General features: G+C 44.1%; 1 protein-coding gene across 2 annotated transcripts in view; it reads left to right on the top strand.

Moving 5' to 3' along the window:
* The window catches only part of RALGPS2 (Ral GEF with PH domain and SH3 binding motif 2), a 158,474-nt gene that overhangs the window by 122,856 nt on the left and 16,642 nt on the right, over positions 1 to 18,976 (top strand). The window contains exons 11-15 of one of the 2 annotated variants that reach the window (XM_066597466.1): positions 5,502 to 5,569; positions 9,435 to 9,570; positions 9,744 to 9,895; positions 14,363 to 14,417; positions 16,903 to 16,980. In XM_066597466.1, coding sequence (XP_066453563.1) covers positions 5,502 to 5,569; positions 9,435 to 9,570; positions 9,744 to 9,895; positions 14,363 to 14,417; positions 16,903 to 16,980 — 489 coding nt within the window. The remainder of the gene's footprint in view (positions 1 to 5,501; positions 5,570 to 9,434; positions 9,571 to 9,743; positions 9,896 to 14,362; positions 14,418 to 16,902; positions 16,981 to 18,976) is intronic. The other variant, XM_066597467.1, reaches the window with a different exon arrangement.

The following is an 18,976-nucleotide window of genomic DNA, read 5'->3' as shown; positions in this document are numbered from 1 at the left end:
CCCCAACGGACGTCTTCCAACATCGGAGCTGTACAGCCTTAAATCATAATGTCTTCAGACGTCAGACAGTGGATTGGAAAGGGTTAAACTAGTTTCTTCGCCACCTTCCAGCTCCCTTTACCTTAATTTTTGTTCCCCCTTTTCTCTTCATAATTAACATAAGGTTTACACTGGTTGACTTTTCTATAGTCCGTGCCATGTTCTGCACTTTATCTCCGATGACTTGTTACCTTCATGCATCCAAGCACAATTTAATACTTTGTATAGTTTTGTAAGTTCTAATAAGTGACGGAACCGTGCGAGCTAGACTAAGCGCTTATTCACACCAGCGTATCTGCACAGCATATTGCACATTCTAAACTTGCGTACACAATACGCTGCGTATAGATCCTATTGATTTCAATGCGTTGGTTCACGTGCGCTTATTTTGCGTGCGCTTTTCGTTCGTGCAAAGAAATATGGAATATACTCTAGTTTCCTGCGCATTTGCACAGCAAAATGGCACACATTGATCGAATTACACTAATTGCCTAATGGAAACACGATGGCGTGCAAAAAATGCTGTAAAACGCGCAGAGGCGCGTGCAAAAACGCAACGCCCATCGTGAAAATGTTCTCATCTGTCCGGCCATAACCCTGCTTCTGTCTAATGTAAGTGGCCACCTCTATTCCACTTGGGATGAGCTTACCTAATGATGATCCTCCTGATGCATACTTTATCCATACATGCGGTCATGTTGCACAATTTGCAGTGCTATACAATGTTGCAGCGTCCTGCTAATTACGCACGGTTATTCCTGCCCTCCCCTGCACCGCTCATTTTCAGTGTAAGGGCTCATTCACACAACTGTAGCCATAAAATTCAATGCTGCAGGAGTCCCGTAGCGGGTTACCGGTCTGTGTGAGCCGGCAGAGACCGCGTATAGCATCGAGTGCACTGCGCATGTCCGCATGTTTCACGCAAAAGGTCATTCGCAATCCTTTTTCTCGCGCATACCTACACGCAGGGTTTACGTGCTAATGTGACCGGATCCATTAACTTTCACTGACTGCATTCACCTCGTGTCACGCGGCCATAATACATTCCGAAATCGCGATTGTGAGCCCTAATTCATATTCGCACAGTGATGTAACACTTTTATTTATAAAAAAGGAACTAATAAGTGGGCAAAAAAGCCAAGAACCTCCAGTGTGTACCCTGTGAGAGTTGTAGGGGATGAATCCTGTGTGATTGGGATGTGCTGCTCTTTTAGGTCATGTATGATGAGTTTAGTTGTATCCAGCCAGCACTCTATTAATACCAGATGAGAGTAATGCGTTTCTTCCTATGGCCCGAGTCTAGCCTGCTCCTTTTTACGCCCAGTTTTTGTATTTATTAAACAATTGGTCGACGTGAGAACAGACTGAAGAATGATCCTTGGAGAGAAAATAAATGAAGTCTTTATTTTCAGCAGAATGCTCTGGGCAACACCGGCCTCTAAACAATCAGCCCTTTAATAATGATGCGGTAATGTCCTCAGAACGCCAACCCCTCAGCCAGGTCACACTTGTGCAGAGCAGACAAGATCAATGACCAAGACAAGCCAAGTATATCAGTCTGATCGCCAAGAGCCTGAAGTTGCTCCTTTGCTTCTCTAATCCACCTATTTGCGATTGTGTACAAAGGTTTACATTGAATTTGGTGTGATGTCCGTATATGGCCATTATGAAAGCGCAGTTCCCTTCTTAGTCACTTTTTAAAATCTATGTGTTACAATGTCCTCCCACATTGTAAGTCATAAGGAATTATGTATTCTGGTCATTAAACATCTCTGCTGCAAATTGGTTTCAAGAAAAGATGACTTCCTGCGGGATCCACTTCTGGCTCTGACTCGAACGGTGTCCAAAAAGGCCCCAAAACCCTGTTTGAGAGACCAGCCTTGGGGCTCGTTCACAGGAGCCTAGCGATTTTTCAGTTGGCTGTGTCACGGCCACAGCACAACCAAAAATCGCATGAATGGGCGCACAAATGTGCCGTTTGTGCGCCTGTTCAGACGGCCCGAGCCCCGAATGCCTCCCCCTTTCCGCCGCCTCGCCAGCTCTCAGGAAGGGAATGGGGCGGGAACTAGTGTGCTAAGCTTCCACCCGTTGTCAGCTACCAGCAATGGGAGGGGGCGGGAGCTTAGCTACTAGCTCCCACCCCGTCCCGCTGCCTCCCATTGCAAATAGTCGGCAAGGGGCGGAGAGGAGGAAGAGGAAGGGAGTTTAGCAGACACTCTGCTAAACACCCTCCCTTCTCCAGCAGCTACCATAAGCTCCCAAAGGAGTCTATGGGAGCCACCGCTGTATTCCATCCAGAAGATAGTTCCTGACCTATCTTTTCTGGATGGTGTGTAAGTGCCTGCTTTTACGCCGTGGGAATACGCTCATCTGAACTGATGCATTGTGAACCAATGCATCAGATGGGTAGCATATATTAGCCGTCCGTGAAAGTGTGGACGATAAGAAGAAAAAAAGAAACACAGCAGCACTCCAAGGATTCAGCCACACCGCTGGTGCAAGGCACTATGCAATAGCCCAGTTAGGGTCCCGACTCCCTGGGTCCACTGTTGATCAGCAATGTAGAAAGGAGGAACCAGGCAGCATTCATTGAAGTCTTCTTTATTAAATAGCCATGAGGAAGCAAGCAGCCACGTATCGACCCTGTGCTCGGGTCTTTATCAAGTGTGGCCGATATACGCTGGTGTGAATGAAGTCTTAGGCTGGTTTTAGACAAGCAGTTAAAAACCCATCCGTCTTCTGCACGTTTTTTGAAAAATATTACATTTGTAGGTCACCCATTTTTAATCCGTATTTTGCCTACGTTTATTATTTTCCATTGGATTCATTTGGTTCTATTTTTGCCCAGTAGAAAAGAATACAAATACGGAGTAAATACTCAAAATAATCATGCTGAGTTTGCTTAAAATGGCTATTAGTGTGACCGTGTAATTAGCGCTATAGATTTTATATTAGCTCCACATTATGGTCCCCTCAACATGAAGCTCATATGGAGCAAAAATATGCCAGTCTGAAAGGGGCCTAAAAAGAGGAAAATAAATATTTCTCCCTTCTATCTATTGATTTGCCCCTTACTCTTCTCAAAAATCCCGGTAGCAGTTGGTGTGTATTATGATGATTTGCAGCAGGAGGGGTGCAGTGCATACTGAGAATCTCTTTGTGGATAGGAAGGAAGCTTTTATATCAATCTGTTAATTAGTGGTTGATACAGAAGAACTTCCTGCAGAAATGATGTGTAATGCATCAACTGGGCAGGAAGAGATAAATATTGTCGGCCCTCTGCAGAAATGGTCCCCATGGGATTTCACTTGCTGTGTAGATTTAAAATTCAGAAGCAGTTCAGTTTCTATTCGAGGTTTTTTGTTTTTTTTTCCTCTTTTTAAGGCCGCCTGCGAGCCCTGCACAGAAATAAGACATGCCCCGGTGTGTTTGCTGCGCGAGATTTCGTGCGGCCAAACCGCGGCCGTCTGCATAGGAGTGCGTATTGTAATGCACTCCTATGCAGGCTTTCAGTGGCGGAAATCCCACGGGAAATCCTGCCGCGGGATTTCCGCCCGTGTGCAGGCGGCCTTACTCAGAATCCAGTTGTTGCAGATTTTGCTGCGGATTACCTGTGGATTTCAAAAACTCTGATATTTATATTTTTTTCATGCCTTTTTTTCTTGCATAATCCAAAGGAAAATCTGCAGTAACAAATCTGCATCAAAATCCACCTCATTTGGTGTGATGTTCCTCCGCAGGTGTCTCTGGAGTTTTCTGTGGCTATCGTCAGGTATCCTGACATTAATCCCCTTCACTACCCTAGACCACCAGAGATGCTAGCAAAAACTATTCACTGCACTAGATCTGGGTGGTGTTTGATACTATTTGCCTGCATGTCAGGCGGGCGTGTAAATCGTTTTCACCCCTGCCATGGCTACCATGGGGTACATCTTTGTTTATATACCCGAAGATTGCCCAGACCGGGTCCAGTGGAGCTGCAGAAGTCAGGTTAGTTATAGTGAAGCGGTGTACTCTGTTCCAGAAACTCCGGATAGACAGACAATGACGGAGGCCCGCCCCCAGTTCCCTGCATCTGAAGCATCTGTCATCATTATATAATTCAGTCTTGTAGCCTCACTGGGGGGTGAAATGCGCTCGGTGATATAGCTCCAGAGTCATCTCTATATATCTACTCGATGGGAGGGAGCCTATACTATACCGCAAAGCTTTTAAGAGCAGTGGTACTGTTAGTTCAGGTATGTCTATGGACCACTTAGAAAGCGCTGTTTTTGAAATATCATGGTCTATCGGGATGTTTAGAAATTGGTAGGTTCTGGTTATGTGGCGTTTCGCTCCAGGGGGATCCCTTAATTGCAACTGGTTCAGTCCCAGCCACTCAATTACAGGTATTTTAAGCAATACTCTCTATATAGCTTTTGGCCTGTAGGTATGGGAAGAAGGGGAAGTGAATTTGTGGGTATTTAGCCTTCAGATCTCCCAGTGACAGCATTTTATGTGTGTTTCAGTGTAATAATGATTCGATATTGACTATTCCCCCGTCGTGCCAGTGACAGAATTCGTCATGTGAGAAATTGGCCTGGAAATGCGGATTATTTAGTAATGTTAGATAGGGTGAGAAATTCGGGTGCAGTGAGGTTATTTTTCTGAATTTCTGCCATGCTTTCCACGTTGACATTACAAGGCGGTTTTCTCTGTTGGAGTCTGTACATTTCTTTTGACCCCACCAGAGTGGGACTCTGACTCCATGACACAAACTCTTAGTCCACAGCCCGACCTTCAGCTCCATCCCTGTATTCATACATAGAAAATTACTATTAAAATGGTTAAATGACTCCTATCCTGCGGTCTTTGCCTCTCCCTGGTAACATGTTCTCTATTTCCCCCCCATTGTTTACAACCTTTATATGCAGCACATCCCTTTGTTTGCATATTCACCTTGAGAACATTTATTTTCCTTTTTTTATGTGCGATTTTGAATGACTCTCTAAACATAAATCGTCTTGTGCAGAGGATAAATGTAAAATGACTCCTCACCAGTAACGGTCCCTTTGTTTTGCTCTTACTGATTGTATACATGGATGATGTACATTGTATCATGATGTAGCTCTGTATGTTTCCATCTTTTCTGTAGTCCTGTTTTACTTGAATTTTGTTCTTTATGAATTCTGGTTTCTATCAACATTTAACTTTAGTACATTTGCCTTTCACCATCTATAAACACTGCGCCAGATCCATCTAGTGGAGTATCTTCCTGTTATTTCCATCAGCCGCACACTAACTCATTACCGTGTTAGTAAACTCAATGTGGCCTCTTCGGCATTGTTCACAGTTTGTTTCCAGGGTCCCAGGAGCTGGGAATATAAACCATCCAGAGTTACTAGAACTAACGGTGGTTTCAGTTATGTACGTGTTTCTTGCAATCTGCCTTCATTCTGTGTGCTTACCTTTTTTTTTTACAGATTGTCTTTAAAAATTGAACCTGGGACCAGCACCCCCCGTACTGCAGCATCTCGGGAGGATTTAGTAGGTAGGTCTTCCTAGTTTGCATTTTGTCTCACGGTAAATGTAACATTCCAATTTAATGTTGATAGTTTTTATTTTGCTTTGCAGTAGAATAGTACCTTAGTGTTTGGGCTGCTTTCACGCCTGCGTTGGGGCTTAGGCTTTCCATCTCTGCTCTGCTTTTGGAGGAGAGAAACAGATATAAAACAGACAAGTGATGGTTTTTTTCGCCAGTGGTTTCAAAAAACAGAAAGTCTTCTGTTTGTTTCCATTCAGTCCGGTTTCTGGGCTTTTTGGGGGGAGGGATAAATAACTCTGTATTCTGCACTATTTTCCCATCCAAAAAAATAAAAATTTGATGGAATGGAAGGAAACACAAGCGTTTCTGTTTGCTTTTTTTTTTAAATTGTGCAGAAAACGGATCTGTGATTTTTGGGGGTTTTTTTGTTAGCCCCCCCCCCCAGTTTTCTTTGTTGCTCTCAAGGAATGGAGCGCAGACGGAAACCCTGAACTGAGCCCTAACGCAGGTGTGAAAGCAACCTCAAACACAAAGCTGCTCAAGTGTACAATCCTCATAACTTGCAGCTGGACTTATTCTGAACAGTTTCACCATGCAGAGCTTTTACAGACCATAACAGTCCATTCACAGCCAATTGGAGCCTGATTGGTTGGGCTTCTATTACACGCAACGTCTGTTCCATCTTCTATGCAAAAAGGTGCATGGAGACGCAAACCTGTTGCTATTCGGCACAGAATCAGTGTTTAATTTGTGAAACTGAGAGCTTTTGTTCTGTTTCACACGGTCTCTAACCCCATTAGTCTTTTTGCTCGATAGAAAAATGCTGAAGATGACTCTTTTCTATCCAGCTTTAAAGACCAACAGGGACAGAAACCATGTGGAACAGATGCCAAAGTGGTCTCAATTCTGCACATTAAACACTACAGTTCTGTCCCTATACAGTTTTCTGCATAAAAGATGGAAATCCAAGATGGAATTGGCGTGGGATGTAAAAGTGCTGCTTGAAAAGAGCCTCTAAGAGGGTTGAACTCATTGGCTTTAAAGACTGCACACGTTTTTTGTTTTAGTTGGAGAGGGCAATTTGACTTGATCTCAAGAACGGTGGTCCTATGTCCCCTGTTTACCGTACTGCGGGGTTACTGCACCCACTCCAGTGAGAAGATTGATTGAAGTGCTTGTTACACAAGCACACCAACGCTCCATTCAGTGGGACTGCCGAGATACCAGAGCAGCACTAACTTGGGTATTTCCATCAGCCCCATTCAAATGAATGGAGCACTGACCATGCATATGTGGTCCGCACCCTATTCAGAAGGACATCACTGCAGGGGGAATAAGCGACCTCTGCAGTGACGAGAGCGGGACATGGCAAAATCCCATACAGGGATTTTGCGGTCCATACACCACTTGCTGAGCAGGGGCATACAGATTAAACAGAAACAGCGATCTGCAGCAGTTGTCAGACGTTTTGTGCAGGAGGGTCCAGAAAGTATTCAACAAAAAGGAAGCATAACCCTCTTATTAAATATACTATGCTGACAATAGTATTGGGGGACACATAGAAAATGAAATTTGATTTTATTTGCATTTTTCAATACAGTTTTGTGCCGCCTTTTGCTTCAATGACTGCAGTATCCTTTCTAGGCATGTTTTCCATCAAATTCCGGTAATTTGTAGAGGGATTTGCTTCCATTCCTCGATGAGCGCTTTAGATAGCAATTCAGGGAATTATCGGGGTGTTGGCATGCATGGATATGGTGGTCTAGTTCACTCAAGTTGCTTGATGGGATTAACCAACCAGACTTTGGGCTGGCCAATGAAATTTGCTGACGTTCTGATACTCAAATCAAGCCTGTATGACATGGTGCTCGGTCATGTTGGTAGAGACACAGAGCTGTAGCAAAGTATTGCCGCAGGGTACTTAATGCCACATTGTCCAGAATGTCTCTGTACCCATTGGCGTTGAGGGTGGACTTCACTATAATCTGTGGCCCTAGTCCTTTCAAGCAGAAACACTACAACTGAACCTCCTCCAGACTTCACTGTTGGAACAATGCAGTTGTGTAGGCAATCGCTACACCCAAGTGTGGCTATCCAATCGGCAGAAGGTGTATTGTGATTCGACAGTCCACAACACTTGCTTCCACTTCTTTGCAGTCCAGCAACGATGCTCCAAGCACCATTGCAGGTGCCTCTGTGCATTCACTGCTGTGATGTTGGGCTTGTGTGCAGCCGCTCGTCCGTGGTAACCCTTCACGTGCACTTACCTACGGATGTTTCTGGGGCCAATTCATGTTTCAATGGCCTATGAGACCACCTGAGCAAGTGTGTTGGCAAACTATGTGCGTGATGCCTTCACAGCTTGTAAAGGCTTGTTATGTACCTTCTATCAGTTTACAAGGTCTCCCCGAACGTGGCTGCACTGCAGACACCATACGTTTTCCATTTCCGAGTAACATTGCCAACTGTGGACTTGAGAAGGTCCAAAAGCGCTATGATGTCCCCTACAGACTGGTTGCTCAGGCGACATCCCACCAACATACCCTCTTGGAAGTTTGTCATCTCTACACCCCCTGGCATTGTGATGTTTTTCGTTCTAGGATATGCCTATGCGATACTCTCCTTTATACCTAACACTCACATTTGCATATCGCTTTGCCTGACAGCACTGGATTGGTGGGGTCCCAATACTTTTGTCAACGTAATATATATCAGACTTTATTAAAATCATAATATACAAGTCCAATCCCCCCACACCATCCAAAACTATAGGTAGTCTTTGAGCTAAATGTGAGACCATTTAAAAAGTTTCTCCTCTTCATATTCCCTTAAGAGTTCTTCAGCGATCCCATCTGAAAAAGCCCTGTGAGCTGGAATCATTGTCCTCAATGGTTTTCTATTCTCAATTCATTGTGATTTTGGCCACTAGTTTACATTTATTTCATGAGCTGGCTGCTGTGCTGCCTGATGAGCTCATAGCTACTTCCCTCATGCTTGGCTATATAAAATGAGTAGCTTTTTGGATAGTGTTTTTCTGTATAAATGTTTGTTAGTATATATTTTTCATAGCCCTGCATTCACGCCATTAGAATGTATTTGCTCCCCTTATAGTTTGATAGCCAAACTAGTATCGGATTTTTTTTTTTTTCCTTTTCTAACCCGGTGAAGTATTAGACAGCGGGAGTCTCAGTAAAGGCCCATTTACACGGGACGAATGTCGGGCAAAGTATGCCCGACATTCACCCCCGCATACTCTCTCTGGTGCTGCTGCATAGGAGTGTGTATCGCTGGCTCGCTCAGCAGGAGAGCCAGGGCAGCTGCAGAAGATTTCTCTCCTCGCTCTCCCCTGCGCCTCTCCATTCACTTAATACAGTGGCCGCTCAGTACTGGACGGCTGCTGTTTACACTGAACGATCATTGTTCAGGATTTTAAGCTGCATAAACGATGGACGATGAGCTGAACAATGATCGTTCAGTGTAAGCAGCAGCCGTTTAGTACTGAACAGCTGCTGTGTTAAGTAAATGGAGAGGGGTGGGGGAGAGTGAGGAGTGAAATCTCCTGCAGCCATCCCAGCCCCCTGCTGTCTGCTCTGTGAGGGAGCCAGCAATACTCTCTCCTGTGCAGCAGCACGGGCGCGAGTACACACAGGGGCGAGTGACGGGCATCACCCGACATGCATCCTGTGTACATGAGCCTTTAGCTCGTATCTCTTGACTTTAGCAGTGCTGAAATGGTCCTGTCTACAGCGTTGCATATATCTATTATAGGGTTGTGTTTTAGAAATCTTCTTTACAATATTGAAACTACTAATTATATCTTTTAGCCATGATTTTATTTAGTATATCAGTAAAATTCTCTCTTCTTTGCTAGGTTCGGAAGTCGGAGCCTCTCCTCAAAGTTCTCGCAAAAGCATTCCTGTGGAAGGAGTGCTGCTGCCTCCAACACCACCATCTCCTCGAAATCTTATCCCACTTGGTCACCGCAAGTGCCACAGTTTGGGTTATAAGTAAGTATTTGCAGGCTCCTGCTACACCCTGTCAAGGCACGTGGTCTAACACACGGCTTGATGGCACTACATGTTGGTTACTAAAGTGAACTAGTTCACCTCAACTGCACTTGTGCATTCCTTAGTACGGAGTATTGTGTTTATCATATTTTATGTTCTGTTCTCATCTTAAGCTTCATCCATAAAATGAACACAGCGGAATTTAAAAGTGCAACATTCCCAAATGCCGGGCCACGTCACCTTTTAGATGACAGCGTAATGGAGCCACATACACCATCAAGAGGGCAGGCAGAAAGCTCCACACTTTCTAGTGGGATATCCATAGGTAAGTGTCTGGAAGATCTATGAGCTCTATAGCTTCATGGGCCATCCATGTAACAATTAGAGCATGAAAAGGGCTTTCATATTTGCAGCATTTATGTAGTCTAGTACATAATTCCCAGCTCTTTGAAGGTTCTCCTTAAAGAGGTTTTCTGGGCAAATACTATCGATGACGTATCCTCAGGATAGGTTATCGATAGCTGATCGCAGGCCCGCTACCGGTGGTGGAAGCATTGTTGGAGGGCTTCACTCCCTTTTAAATCAATGGGAGCTGAAGCCTTCTATAGCGCTTCTGGCTTCAACACTGGGGTTGGAGATGGAAGTGTAATAGGAGGCGTTGCTCCCATTGATTTCAATGAGAATGAAGCCCTCCGACTCTTTTGCCTCCGGCCCCACTGCATTGAGCTGAGACCGGGCTGATTGCTCTATTCTGAGGAAAACCCCTTTAAAGAACAATATCCTCTTTAGACAATTAGGGGCTAATAGATGTAAAATATACGACTTTGTAATATACCTTGGATCTTTTTCATACTGTGTCTGTAGTGTGCATTTACTATTTGCCTGATTTGGCCTCAAGCCTGATTTCTGTCAGGGTTAATATTTTTCTTTTTACTTTTATTTATTTCCATGAAATGGGATAGCACATTATATTATTCTATGCAGAGGCATCCAGTAAGAAGGTTTCCTGTACAGGATACATTGGTGGTTCTTTCCTTTTTCTTCTACATTGGCAGCCTATGCTATGGTGAGAGATGCCGCTTAAAGGGAACCTGTCAACTGGATCATGCTGTCCAAACTGCAGGCATTGTGTTATAGAGCAGGAGGAGCTGAGCAGATTGATGATATATATTTTTTGGGTGAATATTTAATATAATTTGTATTTATTTACACCTTTCCGCTTTTACTCATTTGGAGCTGAGTGATCCAATAGGCAGTCATTGGTGAATGACTTCAGTCTGTGTATGGCTGTACATAAAGAGGTAGGGTTTCTGTTGCGAAGCCTCGGACACTCTGCAAACACAGTCTGAAAGAAGCCTAAGTTACCTAGATTGACTCCTGATTAAAGGCCCATTTCATTCATTAAAACTATTGCATATGAGCGATAATCGTTGTGTAAATGCTACCATCGTGCATTTTTTTTTTGTCTGAACGATGATTTTTAGGTGAGCTTAAAAACCATGGTTCAGACCACATGCTGTGTTCTCCATGGGAACAGGAGATAATATTGTATTCTCTCTGCAGCCCCTAGAGAAAACAGACCTCAGGCTGTTATCTCCCCGGGAGCTAGAGATTTCATTGTATTCTCCTAGCAGCCCCTGCCAGAACAGTGGAGCTAATTGCAGAGTTTAAACCGCCTGCTGAGTTCTGCAAGCAGCTTCTGGAGGTTCATTTGCACGCAAATGAAGCTGATAAAGTACTGATGGGCATTGGTGCCCATTAGTGCTTTATGCAAAACGATCGCTAAAACTTTCAATCTTTCAATCAATTGAAAGATTATCTTTGCGTGTAGATGGGCCTTTACTTCTGGGTATATTTGCTTCTGGTATAAAGAATTCTGCAGCTAAAGGGTTATTCCACCCAAAAGCATTTATCACCTATCCACTAGATAAATGCAACATCAGTGGTTTCCCTGACCATTAGGACCCCCACCAATTGCCAAAATGGGAGAACCCATAGCTAGGGGACACAAGACAATAGCTAGGGGACATTTGGAGTGCCAGTCAAGCATGTGCCTTGCCGCTTCATTTAACGTTTGAGGCTGCTGGCCAAGCGCTGTACTCCACCGTTTTTGTCGCTACCATAGATTTTGAAAGGAGTTGCATGCTTGACAACTGCTCCATTCAAGATGTTCTTGGCTTCAGTGTTGCTCTCACTTTCAGAGTGCTGCAGTTGTGGGGAGCTATGAGACCAGCACCTGATGGGCATATTTGTAGCACTGAGATGAACACTTTCTGATTAATTGGCTAGTTATACTATGTCTGCCGCCTCTAAAGTCCCTGACGTTGGTAAATATTAGTTTACATTTATTGCACAGTTTGAGGCTATTCTAGTAAATTACGGAGGATATGAGGCTAGTGCGAAGTAAAGCTTTTGTAAAGCTTTTTGTAGCCTTATCTATAGTAATACATTTATTTCCTCTTCACACCATTCCAGAGAGACAGGCGCAGCATGATAAAGGATTATTAGAATTTCAGGACTTTCCATGTGTTATCTGTGGACATTTTGTCCGTAGTATAAAGGGCCAGCACCCCGCAGACCCAGGTAGGTGGCAGGGTCCAGGAGGGGAAGGGACCCTGGGCTGCTGAGTCAGCACAGGGGTTGGGCCCCTGATTTTAATTTTATTTAAAATTAATAAAATATAAAGTACCTACTCTCCTCCTCTGTCGCTCCCTGGCAGCTGTGATCCGTGCCACTCTTCCTGGCTGACCTCCAGGTTGTGTGATCATGTATGTACTTTATTTTGCGTAATTTTACGTATTTATAAGGAGACACGCTGCATGTAAAGGGGCAAAAGGTGGTGACATTATATCTAAAACGGGACTGTCGGTTTATTAGAATAACTAAGCCAGCGCCCTTCTATCACGGCCGATGTAGAGTCTCAGTGGGCCCATCTTTGTACCGTCCAAGGGCCAGCATCCACTAATCCAGAAAGTTTGAAACTGAGATGGTCCAGATGTTTTAATAATCTGGCACTAATTGGAGTCTGATGCTGAATTAAGGCAACTTTACTATATATGTAATAAATATATGTATATAACGTGTTTATATAAACCTATATACACACTAATTGCCAAAAAAAATCAAGCACCTAGTTGTTGTCTGAATCAAATGAAACTTGATATGTGTGATTGTAACGTTTATAAGTGATTTAGAAATCAGAGCAATATCAGCATCATCACCCTGTTGGGCCGCCTCTAGATTAGCTGTAAGATGGGATATGGGTGGGCATGGAGACATAGTTTGTGCAATCTAGAGGCTCAGTTACAGCAAATGTGGACCGATATGCCATAAGATACCATACAGAACCAATATAATATTATACTCATTCTGTAGGGTATCCTATGGCATATCGGTCCACATTTGCTGTAACTGAGTCTCTAGATCGCACAAGCTCGTAGGCTGTGGAAGTTGGGTCACCCAGATGTACTCATACATGTTCTAAATCTGGTGACTGGGCAACCACGGAAGTGTGGCAATGTTATGGAGGCATTGCTGTGATATCCTTCTGTGTGCGGCCGAGCATTATTCTGCTGAACACATGTGGCTACGGGATGTCCTGAACATATCGCTGAGCTGTCATTGTCCCTCATATCGCTACTATGGGTGACCGACTGTCGTACCAGATGGCCCTGCAGACCATCACACCAGCAGTAGCGGTAATAATAATTGTATGCCACGCCACAGCAAACATGGGATTAAGGTGCTCACCCCTAAGTTTCCAGACACAAACACAGCTGTCGTCAGCGCCCAAACTAAACCTAGATTCATCACGGAAGACAATCCATTCTGTAGCATTACCGTCTCATTGTCGACTTCATTACAAATGGAGGCAACGGTGGGTGTCAAAAGCAGCACTCATAATGGACGCTGTAAGACCAAATGTCCATCAGCCAAGCACCTTGAAATGGTTTAGACAGATAAAGGGATCTGTAACCACGGCGCCACCTATCTCTCAATGGTGGACAACGAAACAGCTGAAGTTGCCCATGCTTGTCAGACGGATCAGATGGTCCTATTTACTGCTGCTCTGTCGAGGGCGCCCTGAGCCCAGTCGGCATCTGTATGTGCCTTCACGCTTCTGCTGGTCCCAACAGCACCTAACAGTCTGGTCAGAATGGCCCAGGTGGCAATTCGTCGGTATGACCATCCAGCTACTTGCATTGCAGTGATGCGCCCCTCTTGGACTCTGGTAACGGGGCAAAATCTCTTCGATTGGTCAACAAGCTCTACACACAAGGAGCCTCTGAGAGCTTTTTTTGTAGGATATGGGTGGAACCACCTTCAGGGCCTCAGGTGACAAGACCCTTCATCTAATCGCACCACAACGCTTATCATTTGTAGATCTGCCTGAGATGTAAGTATATAACATAAGCAGAAAGCTCCTTCTAGATGCTTGTTCCCTTGTTTTTCCGTTAAAGTGTGTGTGTATATAGATGTATAGTTATGCATCTGTATGTATGTGTGATATATAATATAAAAAAATAGTAGTCTGGGCTCATGGTCAAGTATTCCATAAACAGTGGGCTACACGCAGCTTCCTGCATATGTTCCCTCTTTCACAGTGGTTTATTAGCAGAGAAACAGATGGAATATGCCATGCAAGAGTTATCATCCGATCTCTGTAGTTTTATTTAGGGATCTTCTTGTGTTCTTGGAACTGTTCTTCACAATTAGGATATGTGCTCACATAATTCATACCATCACTTAATGTGTTCCAGCTCCTCTGACGTCTCTCTTCCTTTTTTTTAAGGGAGCAGTGACGGTTCTGAGCTCAGTGAGGACATGTCTTGGCCAGCATTCGAAAGGTAAGATGACATCTACGCAGTTGCTCTAATGTTCTTATGATCAGTTAATGCCTTGTATTCTATTGTATGTCATGTCTTACACCAAGTTTAGCCTGTCACACCGTTTTAAATGATGGATGAAGGACATAGGTGGTTACACAGTGAGCAAGTCCAATGAACATCAATAGTTTAACTTAACCTCATGTGGCCATGTAAAAGATGATGTATTCAGGTCAAAGTAACTAAAATGTTGCTGCTTGGGGCATAGTAATTAAAGTGCATGTCCAGTTATGAGCACAAGTATGTGTATAAGGGTAGAGTGGTGACTACAGTTTAGCTACAGTGCTTAAAGTGAGTCTGAGGAAGTCTGCAATTCACCTCCTTCCTTATCATTGGTTCAGGGACACACCTTCTGCCTTAGCATTGGTTCAGGGGGGACACACCTCCTGCCTTAGCATTGGTTCAGGGGGGACACACCTCCTGCCTTAGCATTGGTTCAGGGGGGACACACCTCCTGCCTTAGCATTGGTTCAGGGGGGACACACCTCCTGCCTTAGCATTGGTTCAGGGGGGACACACCTCCTGCCTTAGCATTGGTTCAGGGGGGACACACCTCCTGCCTTAGCATTGGTTCAGGGGGGACACACCTCCTGCCTTAGCATTGGTTCAGGGGGGACACCTCCTGCCCTATCATTGGTTCAGGGGGACACCTCCTGCCCTATCATTGGTTCAGCCTTCTGTTCTCTCCCTCATTGTAGCCCTGCCTCCTCCGATTGGCTGCTGTCTATAGATAATAAGCCCACCACAAAGTCAGTGCTAGGTTAGCTTATTTCTACTACATCAAAGGCAGAATAGGGATATCCTTTTGAAATGGAAAAGGCCCACTTGTGGGAGAGAAATGTGGTGAGCTCTCCCTTCTTCAGGACGACTGATGAGAGGCCATTATTCATGCTTTTGTTGCTGCTCATGTGCTCCAGTAGTTATGTTACTGTTAACCCTTTCACATTCCACAGTCGGCAAAGGGGGCTCAGGGCATTTCTGAGTTCGTCATGGAGCCTGATGAGTTTTAGATATGCCCGTAAAGTCATACATGGAAAGAAGGATGCAATACATTCTAGAATATTTCCATGGCCATATTCAATGACCTACTAACCTATTTCTACAGGTGTCACTTGGCAACCTTTGGCAATTCCAATGCTTCAGCATTTAGTATACTACTAATTGTAAATGGGTTGGTATATAGTGATATAGTAAGTGCTAAAGCACGGGCAATGCTGGCGACAGCTGTAGAATTGATAAATGTGCTAGAAGGAAACCTCTACAATCAGTCTCTGAAGTTAAAGTTAATTTTAGTTTATTTATATGAATAACAAAGATATTCTAAAAAGGTGTTATTTAGTTTGGGGGGTTTTTTTGTTGAATTTTGTTACTCTAGTGGCTTGCATTTGTGTTAATGTTAGACCGGGCTCACACGAGCGTATGATTACCGCGTATTATGCAGGCGCTGTATGCCTGTATGATATGCGGTAACTCACAGGCAATCGATCAATTGCGTTGCCTTGCACAGTTCCAATCACATGAGGACTCATTTACACGACCGTACGTGTAAAATACTGCGTGGTTTACACAGCATTTTACCGGTCTGTGTGAGGGCTGATGAGCCGGCTATGGCTGGGTATGGCAGCGAGTGCACTGCACATGACCGTGTATCTAGCGCACGCTGTCATACGCAGTGTGTCTTGTTTTTGTGGGTTTTTTTTTTTTAGACTCCCCTTATTCTGTCTCATGGAGGGGGTTGCATATGTATCATCATCTATACGCAATGTATTGTGCATGGACAGCGTTGCATATGCTGCCCACAGGAAGTAATAGGGCTCACGCTGCATGATATGTGGTAGAATAGAGCACGCTGCGATCTTTTTTTTTCATGCGCGTATCTCCATGCAGTGTTTACACGCTAATGTGAATGGATCAATGAAAATCCATTTACTCTCATTGACTCCATTCACCGAGTATCACGCAGCCGAGCATCGTGTGTGTAATACGCAATGAAATCCGGTTGTGTGAATGAGCCCTTAGCATTTCTGAATTATATAGTATGTGCGTGTCAAAAAGAAGCCAGCATATGCTATCTTGCAGCGTATATACACGAGATAGAGCCCGTTGTATTCTATGGGCGTGTATAGACATGCGCCCATATGCAATTGCTTTGCATATGAGTGGCGTGTACCCGTGCTGTCGCTTTATGTCGTCGCGGGAAATCTAAACAGAAAGTCAGGTTTACGGCGCATGACAGCGTGCGTGATGCATGCTGTCACGTGCCGTACAATTACGCCTTCCGCCGGCTCCAGAGCTGTAAAGTTCTGCATGACCCCCCCCACTGCGTCTTACGTGTGAGCCCGGCCTACACTGAGCATATCAGCCTGTGCGCTGCCTGTTCTATTTTTTTTATTTCTATGACATTAGATTGTAAGTAACAATGATGATCTGTAATGGAATCCAACAGGAACAGGTTGTACCATTCTCTGGGTCCAATGACAAGAGGATCATGGAATGGCTACCGAGGCCCGTTAATGGCCAGCAGGTATAAAGAGGCACTCTGGTGATGGGGTGTGGCACAGGCTGAGTAGTTTGCCTTCTCTCTCGGTTGCTGGGTGCTCTTCTGCTTTAAGAACCTTTCTTTTTGATGTTTGCTAATGAGTTTGTACACCTCTCTGACTCTGCATTTTACTTATGTTTCACAACCGGGTGAATGGCTTTCTATCATGGAAGATAATGTTGTTGCTCTGTAAATGTTAGTGTTCGGATCCAGACGTGGATAAGTGGCTTCCATTCACTTTGACAATGTTACAAAGTGGATTCAAAGTGTCAAATGATGCTTTGTTTACGGAAAGATTTTGTATGAATGAGATAAACAACTTTTGGTGCTTTCAAGTATTCTGAGGTACAAAACTTTATCCTTTTGTTAAAATAACTTGCAGAAATCCTGTTATTTCTGGCTATCAGTCATTGGTGGGATTACTGCTTGGTGACCAGCAAATCAGGATTGGATATTTGGTGCAACTGTTCATGGATAATGTATCTGATTTCATGATCTTATATGTAATCCCACCCGAACGGTAGATGTTGGGGGGCAATAATGGATCAGGTATCTGGACTTCAACATGCCAAAGCCTCTATTCCCACAAGAGAGCTTGGTGTTTGGCAGCGGCTTATTCTACTCATAGAAAAAAAACAAGCGTGCAAGAATTAATATGTTTGTTGGAGTCGGGGCAAATAGCTTTCGGCCAGTTGTTGTCTCATGGGTGAGGATAAGCTTAAGGGTTCACATGTACATTTTACTACCAGGTCCGTGGCAGAAATCCACACAAAGATTGGCCCCATTGTCATTCAGTGAAACGAATCCTCTGCTTTCCATTGGTGATCGGTAACATTTTACTTTGAATAGCGTATTCCCCCCCCCCCCCCCGCAAATATATGCAGAAACGTTACATGGCATGTGAGCAGGGTTGCAGAAACTCCATTCGCATACATGGGGTGTGGATTATGGTCAGATTTGGTGCAGATCTCACCATGAAATCGGTGCCAAAATCTATGTCAAATCCAATACGCTTGACGCCCTGTGCAGCCCAACACGGTTGGGAGGGGAATATATGACTTCCAGTATCTGGGAAAGATCAGGAGAGCAACGGTTTGCATTAACAATAGGTGGACATTTTTGCAAATTGCTTTAATGAGCAGTTATTACCAATAATTAATAAAGGCAAATACAATAATGGGATATTATTTGTAATACCAAGTCCTTTCCAGCGGCATCTTGTGAAGTCTCAATGTATTGAATTTGCTTAGCTACTAATGGTCCTGGCCATAGAGGTTATTGTGGAGGTGCAGCATTGCTGACGGCAGGCCTTGTCTCACATTCGTTGTGTTGGAAAATCAAATGCAGAGCATAGGAAGCCTGAGGCCTGATTCATTAGGTCAAGACAATCCCAATGATTAAAGCCTTACTAGGTTTAGACAATTAGGTTATGGCTGTCCGTTTCATTGCACAATTTCATTTCCAACCATATTTCACAGTTACATCTCTGTAGTAAGTTGCAAATACATTGTTACATTGTTTTAATGAAGTGTCACACTGAGGTATAGCAGCTCCACTAAGCTATTATGGTGTGTCTGTCAAGCTTGCTGACTGTTTCCAATTCGGATCAGCGGGATATAAATTCTGTTATGTAGGATGATAGTGTTGCTGTAACAGCGGTGGATTAGACAACCGTCCAGCCTTATTAACAAATGAGGGGGTTTGTTTTAATATTAAGATGTAAGTTTAAACTGCATGCAGGCAAAGCGGAGCTTATAAATGGCTGAATATAATGTGCCGTATCGTCAGCAACGTATAAACTAACGAAGCAGTAGAGGAATTGTGAGCAATCACAAGGGAGATGGTTTTTGAGATGTCAGTGCTCCTTCCTTTGTAGGAGGCCACATGCTCTGCTTTCTGTGCGCAACCTCAGGATTTCCTCCCTTACTAGGAGCTGCGTTCAGCTGCGCAGTTCCAGGCAAGTCTTATCCAGCACACAATT

Source organism: Eleutherodactylus coqui, chromosome 3 (genome assembly GCF_035609145.1).
Source record: "Eleutherodactylus coqui strain aEleCoq1 chromosome 3, aEleCoq1.hap1, whole genome shotgun sequence".
NCBI classification, from domain to species: Eukaryota; Metazoa; Chordata; class Amphibia; order Anura; family Eleutherodactylidae; genus Eleutherodactylus; species Eleutherodactylus coqui.
This window is presented reverse-complemented; position numbering and strand designations above follow the sequence as displayed.